A 7,884-nucleotide genomic window follows, 5' to 3' on the forward strand; every position below is an offset into this window, starting at 1 on the left:
AAGATAGCTTTGTTTTGTTTTGTCAAGACAGGGTTTCTCTGTGAAGCCCTGGCTGTTCTACAATTTGCTTTGTAGACCAGGCTGGCCTCAAACTCAGAGATTCACTTGCCTCTGCCTCCCAAGCATGGGGATTAAAACTAGCCACTGTACTGGCTAGTTTTGTGTCAACTTGACACAAGCTGGAGTTATTACAGAGAAAGGAGCCTCAGGTGAGCAAATGCCTCCATGAGATCCAGCTATAAGACTTTTTTTTTCAATTAGTGATGGGGGGGAGGGCACCTTGTATGTGGTGCCATCTCTGGGCTGGTAGTCTTAGGTTCTATAAGAAAGCAATCTGAGAGCCGGGCGGTGGTGGCGCATGCCTTTAATCCCAGCACCTGGGAGGCATAGGCAGGCGGATTTCTGAGTTTGAGGCCAGCCTAGCCTGGTCTACAGAGTGAGTTCCAGGACAGCCAGGGCTACACAGAGAAACCCTGTCTCAAAAAAACCAAAAAAAAAAAAAAAAAAAAGGCAATCTGAGCCAGGGGAAGCTAGCCAGTAAGTAACATCCCTCCATGGCCTCTCCTTGAGTTCCAGTCCTGACCTCCTTTGGTGATGAGCAGCAATATGGAAGTGTAAGCTGAATAAATCCTTTCTTCCTTAATTTGCTTCTTGGTCATGCTGTTTTGTCCAGTAATAGAATCCCTAAAACAATCACTATACCCACTTAAGTCAAGGTAGTTTAAAGGGACCAAAGGTGCTTCAGGTTTAAGGGAATGGGATCTAGTTTCTGTAAGAAAGGGTTTGGAACCTTGTCTATTTCTTTCCACTCAGTGTTTAGGACATTGGGTCAACCCAGAACATAGACATCCTCGCTGCCAGAGGCCACAATCCACAGTTCTATTGAATTCTACATCAAGTTGCTTTATTGACAGGCCTTAGAGATTAGAGGCCAGTAGCCTCAAAGATCCAGGGGGTTGAGACCAAATTGCCGGAGCTGCTCCTTGTGTCTGGTGTGCAGTCTCAGCACAGCTGCATCCCACTGAGGCCTGACCACTCTCAGCTTGGCCAATAGACAGTCCAGGTTGTCCTGTGAACAGCCAGCTGTCAGCTCCCAGGGAGGGAGGGAAGGCTGAGGTCGCCTCAGGTTGCCGGCTTGATTAGTAAGAGTTCTTCACCAACCACTTCCCCTCCCTCCCTTCTTCCCTCCCTCCCTCCTTCCTTCCTTCCTTCTTTCCTTCCTTCCTTCCTTCCTTCCTTCCTTCCTTCCTTCCTTCCTTCCTTCCTTCCTTCCTTCTTTTTGTAAGATAACCTTGTTTTGCAGTCCAGGCTGGTTTCAAACTCAGAATTCTGCCTCAGCTTTCCAAGTGTTAGATTTCAAATATGAACCATCACATCTGGCTGCTTCCTGTTCTCTCCCCCTCTCTCTCTCTTTCTCTCTCTCTCTCTCCAACACTCAAAATTGAACCTAAAGTCTCACATATGCTAGTCAAGTACCGTGTCCCTGAGCTGTGTATTCAGTCCTCTTTCTCGTTTTTATTTTGAGATTCAGTCTCTTACTACGTTGTCTATGCTGGCCTTGACCTTTGTATGTAGGTTGGCCTTGAGCCCAAGCCTGTGCCACTCCTTTCGTTCCCTACTTCTTCTTCTCCTGACTCCCCTTCCTATCCCCCTCTCCACCTCTGTGCCTGGACTTGAACCCATGGCCTTGCATACTAGGCTAGAGCACTACCATTGACTTACTATCACATTATCACTATATGCCAAAGTAATCCCCCGATTATTTTGAGTCTAGATCTCACTGTGTAGCAGGTACATAGTACATTGTGGCTCATCTTGGCCTTGAACTCAAAATCTTCCTGCCTTAGCTACCCAAGCACTGGGATCACGTGTCACCAGCTGTCAATGGTTGGCTCTTCTGTTTATACTTAGGACAGAGCACGTCTCCCTTAGGTTGTAGGCCGTCACACTGATTGGGGCCATAGGGATGAAGGGTTTTGAGATAACAGAAGATGGCTGGCCAACAGGTAGTGGTGCTTACATGCAAGATTTCCTCATATTTGGCCTCCATGTCTGCCACGTGGGCACGAAGCTGAGCCAGGGTTCCATCTTGCTTTCTGAGGGCTTGCTCAGCCTCTTCCCTTGCCGTCTTAGCCTCCCTTTGGCATATTTCTAGGGAACAGGGCAGAAAGATAAGACAGGACAGTGACCAGGTGGCGGTGGCGCACGCCTTTACTCCCAGCACTTGGGAGGCAGAGGCAGGCAGATTTCTGAGTTTGAGGCCAGCCTGGTCTATAGAGTGAGTTCCAGGACAGCCAGGGCTACACAGAGAAACCCTGTCTCAGAAGAAAAAAAAAGACAGGACAGTGATACCATATACCAAGAACAGTAACCAAAGGTGCCTGAAGAGGCAGCTTCACAGCAGTCATCACAGACTTCCAGGGTCATCTGCTTACCTGAGGTCTCTAGACTTACTGAGGTACGGCAGGGTGGGTGCATAAAGAGAGGGCTTGAGACAGGAGATGGGTCCAAAGTCTTAGACAGTGGGAGACAGTCTCTCCGAATTGCCATGTCTTGAATGGTTGGCTTTGTTTTGTTTTGTTTTGTTTTGTTTTGTTTTAAGACAGGATCTTATGTAGCCCAAGCTGGCCTTAAAATCTCCATGTAGCCAAGGATAATCTTGAACTCCATATTGTTTTGCCTCTTTCTCTCAGAGTTGATATTACAGACTTGTACCACCTAACATGGTTCAGTGTTCAGTTTATCTTTATAAATTTATTTTAATTTTATATCTCAGTTTTTAAAACAATTTACTCCTCTTCCTTCTCCCCCTCTCTCTCTTTCCCCTTCTCCCCCTCTCTGTGTGTATGTGTGCGTGTGCATGTGCGTGCGCGTGCGTGCGTGTGCGTGTGCGTGTGCGTGTGTGTGTGTGTGTGTGTGTGTGTGTGTGTGTGTATTTGCCTGTGGAGTCCAGAAGAGGGCATTAGATTGGATCCTCTGAAACTGGAATTATAATGTTTTCCTGAGGTGCTGGCCCTCAGGAAGAGCAGCCAATGTTCTTTTGTTTGTTTGTTTGTTTTTGTTTTTGTTTTTCCGAGACAGGGTTTCTCTGTATAGCCCTGGCTGTTCTGGAACTCACTCTATAGACCAGGCTGGCCTCGAACTCAGAAATCCGCCTGCCTCTGCCTCCCAAGTGCTGGGATTAAAGGCATGCACCACCACTACCCACCACCACTGCCCGGCTGAAAAGTTTTTTTTTTAAAGCCTCTAGCAGGGCTAGAATAAAAATAAAATAAATAATAGAATAAAAATAAAAAATAAAATAAAAACCTTTCTTTTTTTTTTAGATTTATTTAGTTATTTTATGTGTGTGAGTGCTTTGCTTGCGTGCATAGTGCATACGTGCACTATGGGTGTCTGTGGAGTCAGAGGAGGGCCTTACATCTCCTCGGGCTGGAGTTACAGGATGGCTGTGAACCACCATGTGGGTGCTACGAATCGACTATTAACTGTTAACTGCTGAGCCAGCTCTCAGACAGACCAACTCCAGCCCTAACAGAGAGGTCTGTGGCACTGAACTCTTTGTTCAGAGGAGAGCTAGGGTGATGGTGACCCTAGTTAAAACTCAGCCAACAGTGTGTAGACATCTAGAGGAGAGCTTTCAGAGTTCACTCCTGCATGCGGGCCTTGGTTCTGAACCTGTGAAGGAAAGGGTGAGGTTGGGGCCTACCCAGCTGCTCCCTCAGACCTCTCAGCTCCTCCTCCAGCAGCTTGTTCCGGGTCCCCAGCTCCTCCTGCAGGGCGCGGCGCTGGCGGCTCATCTCTGGCGGCAGGGATAGAGGCATGAAGAAAGGAAAGAACGCTACATGTAGGGAAAGGTCTCAGCGGAGGAACAGAACTAAGAAACTTGGGAGATCTTGAAAATGTGGGGGATAGGAAATCTCCCCCGTATCTGTTTAGGGGGATTCCACACTCTACCAGGGACCTTTCTTTGGTTCTCAGGACCCTGCCTGTGCAGGGAAGGCAGACGCAGGGAAGGTATGGCAGTCGGAATCCCTCTTCATTTCCCTTCCTTAAATTCCCTCACCCTCTAGATTGTTCCCCTCCAGGCCCGTCCCCTGCCCACCTGATCACACACACCTGCATATACGGCCTTCCCCTCACTTTGGGTCCTTTCCAGCTCAGCTGCCAGCCCTTGTAACCTCTGCTTCAGCCCGTCTTCGGAAGCCTTGGCTCGGCGAACTTCTTCCCTCTGTAGAGCTGTGAACAGCACCACAGAGCCATGCTCAGGTCTGGCTGAGGAGCCTATAGAATCAACCACCACAGCCTTGAACTATGCTTCTCTCTGGGAACTTGGCAGGGGTCAACCTCTTCTTCAGTGTCTCTCCTTAGAACCCCTTGAAACCCATAGAATTTTCATTCTTACAGAGTCAATAGTCTCGCCATGTTCTGGTTCCTAAAAAACAATGGCTTCCCTGAGCTGCAGGTTGGCTTCATGGTAGACTACTTACCCCCATTCATTAATGGGGTTGTGACTGCATTCCCAGAGCCTGGGGTGGGGGTGGGGGTGGGGCAGAGAACAGCTTCTTCATCAGTCTTCACTGCCTAGCCCTTCCTCGCAATCTTTGCCAAGAGAGAATGGCTGGTTTGGTTTAGCCCTGGATATAGTTCAAACTTCCAGTTCTCCAAGAACCCAGAAATGCCCCATGTGCCATGGGCTGCGTGGATAGTTCTATGTCAACTTGACACAAGCTAGAGTTATCAGAGAGGCAGGAGCCTTGACTGAGAAAATGCCTCCACAAGATCTGGCTATTGGCAAGCCTAGAGGGCATTTTCTTAATTAGTAATTGATTGGTGGGGAGGGCCCAGCCCATGAGTGGTGCTGCCCCTTTGGCTGCTGGTCCTGGGTTCTATAAGAAAGCATGCTGAGCAAGCCATGGGGAGCAAGCAATTAGCAGCATCACTCCATGGCTTCTGCATCAGCTCCTGTCTCAGGTGCCTGCCCTGTTTGACTTCAAAAATAAACAGTGCTTTGGAAGCACCAGCCAGATAAACCATCTCCTCCCCAGGCCGCTCTGGTCGCAGTGTTTTGTCACAGCAGTGATTAGCCTGACTAGGACGGTGTCGTGTCAGTGTCATCGTCGCTGCTGTCTCCGGAGGCTCCACGCTTCTTACCTAAGCGGTCCTGAAGCAGCTCCTTCTCTAGCAGCACCTGCCTGTGCTTGGCCTCAGCCTCTGCACCTGCAGTGGCAAGACCTGGGAGTCTCAGGCCACCCTGATCTCGCCGCTACCCGGTCTTCCCATCTTCCTCCCACGCTCCTCGCGGGATGGAGGAAGATCAAGCAAGGGAAGCTCAATGGCAGAATCGACAGATTCACAGCTGAGTCTTCGCTGCCCTGTACTTGGTGCATGCTCTAAAGAAGGGCAAAAAATATGACAAAGGCGAAGGGCTAGATGGGGCTGGGGCTGGGGCAGGGGCGGGGAGGGTGCGGGGAGGCATTCTCCGGTTCCCCTGCCTGGTGGAATCTGGACTCAAGGCTCTGATGAGGACGGCAAGAAAGCTTCACTGTAGCCAGCTGTGGAGGCAATGCCTCGCACTAGGCCTGGGGAGCCCCCGTGCTAGGCCTGGGAAGCCCCAGGCAATCCCAGCCTGGGGACACTAGGAGGATACGATTGAGGCTTGCCTAGGCTCCATAGTGACCCTGTGGCAAAAGAACAAAGGACAAAACCAAAACAAACCCACTCCATCCAAAACAAACCCACTCCATCTTGTCGCCCAGGGGGCTGGATTCCCTCTGAAGGCCTCTGTGTGGACTTTGAATATGGACACACAGGGGTGCCGGCCTGCTCCCTCTGTGACTCACCCGGACTTGAGTTCTTTTTCTTTTTCCGTGCTCCCGCTTTTCTCCCCTTTCCTTTGGTTTTAGGTGGCATCCTGCTGTCCTGACGAAGGGAAGACCTTCTGTGTGGGTCAGCATACAGACATGCTGACCCTTAGACTGAGTTGGGAGTTCCTGGAGCGTCAGAATTCTAGTTTCCCAGTGCGTCTTACGCTTTCTAGAAGCTTCTTGGCCTCTTGGGACCCTTAGGGAGGGCTGGGGTTAGTGAGGGAGGATAATCCTATGTATCGCCCTCAGCCTCTTAGCGACTTCTGGACCCAGTCCCTTCTCTCTCCCCAGCATGTGTAATCTTCCTTCCTACCTGCCTGCAAGACTCTGTTGTGTGTGTGGTGTCTGTCTCCCTGGGGAATGACACACCAGGGGGAGGGCAGAGAGAGACCCACGCAGACTGAGCCTAGGGAGGAGCCTGGGTCCTGGGAGCCAATGCAGGGTGTAAAAGTTCCTCAAGAGGCAGGACCAAGAACTGGGATATTGGGTTTCTGGAGACTGCACGTTGTCCAGGCAACTGGGAAACACAGGCAGGTGGGTGAGCTAAATCAGCTCATACAAAGAAAGGTTTCTCTTTTTACCTCCATATCCTCGCCCTAAAGAAGAAGCTTTGGAGCTGAATAGCCATTATTCATGTCTACACAGGCGCTGCCTGTGGTCTGGAGACTCTCCAGGCTAGGAATCTAGAGATTTACAGTCTGGGAGAACAGTGTTTTACAGACACAGAGGAAAGGCAGGGATAGAAGCCATCACAGCCGCGTTATATCCGGAGGTCTCGTGAATGTAGTGACGGTATTTACTCTAAATCTAAAGGTTTGCTTCAAAAAGGCTACTATGCTGTGTGAGGGAAACACAGTTGAAAGTTTTCCACTTAAGAGGAGAGGTGGAGTTGGAGCCATGGACTGAAGTGGATGCTGACTCAGAGTGGAGCACAAATTAGGCAGAGTCATGAATTCAGCTACTTAATTTTGCTCGGCTCGAATTTCTTGGTGTATACGTTTTGTAGCTCCTGAAATCCCCCAGTCTTCACTGGTGTGTTTCCAGGACCTTCTTTTCTCTCCCAGTTAGTCTTTCCTCCTCCCCCTATTTCTATGAGGTTTAATCAGCAGACAGGTGTTTAGCAGCCCCCAGGCACCCTGCCGCATAAAGTTGGTTAGGGCGCCCTCTGGTGGACTTGCTTAGGTGACCTCCCGCATCTCCTAAATTTTGAAGTTTAGTAATTTCTTTGGCAATATTGGGAGAAATCCCCTTTACGGAGTGCTTTTTAGTATCTTAGGTGTAGTTAAAATCTGATTGTGGGCAGAGAGTATGACGGGTAGCCTGCTACTGCCTCCCTTCAGCTGGGCGACATCCACCTGGAACTGTGCCATCGCTGGGCTCCATAATGTCACCATAGAATCTAAACAAGCCATCCTCCCCGTGGATTATGGAAACTACAGCTCCTTTTTAGGCATGTCTGTCTATTCTAGTCCGTGAATTTGTTGGTCAAATTGCTTATTAGAAGCAAATCTGCAGGAACAGACACAGAACAGATGTGGAACTATAAAATCTCTCTCCTGTACAGAGCAAACAGAAGGTCAATGCCTGTTTATTTAATTCTGTAACACTTTAGATATTATAGAAGAGTTTTAATTTTAATTTTTCATTGTGTTGTATATATGTGGGTTTGTGAGCGCAGTGCCGGAAAAAAAAAGGGGGGGGGTGCTATGAGAGAGCATTGGAGCCCCTTGGAGTTGTGGGTAGTTGTGAGCAGCCCATCGGTGTGGTGCTGGGAACCAAACTCCATGAGCAGTACTCACTTTTAACCATTGAGCCATGTCTCCAGTCCTCGCTCTGGACATTTTATAGAGCAAGGAGTCCTACTTGTCTTTGTGATGCTTACAGCCCCTGTAACGTCGGGCTGGTGACCCTGTCTACACGTCCCAGATGTGGAGAAATCTTATTTTTCATCATGTTTTCATTTATTCTCCCTTCATAATCTCCCGTCTCTTTCCTAGAATACTGTGGGAGTTCCTGC

General features: G+C 49.3%; 1 protein-coding gene across 1 annotated transcript; it reads right to left on the reverse strand.

Moving 5' to 3' along the window:
* Window positions 1–940: 940 nt before the first annotated feature.
* Ccdc153 (coiled-coil domain containing 153) lies at window positions 941–5,913 on the reverse strand. The gene is made up of 6 exons (XM_052188578.1): window positions 5,844–5,913; window positions 5,155–5,220; window positions 4,120–4,239; window positions 3,710–3,802; window positions 2,021–2,151; window positions 941–1,069 (listed from the first exon to the last, which is right to left on the reverse strand). Exons 1-6 carry the CDS (start codon window positions 5,911–5,913, stop codon window positions 941–943), a joined length of 609 nt encoding a protein of 202 aa, XP_052044538.1.
* Between the last annotated feature and the right edge of the window lie 1,971 nt (window positions 5,914–7,884).

This window comes from Apodemus sylvaticus, chromosome 7 (assembly GCF_947179515.1).
Source record: "Apodemus sylvaticus chromosome 7, mApoSyl1.1, whole genome shotgun sequence".
Classification (NCBI taxonomy): domain Eukaryota; kingdom Metazoa; phylum Chordata; class Mammalia; order Rodentia; family Muridae; genus Apodemus; species Apodemus sylvaticus.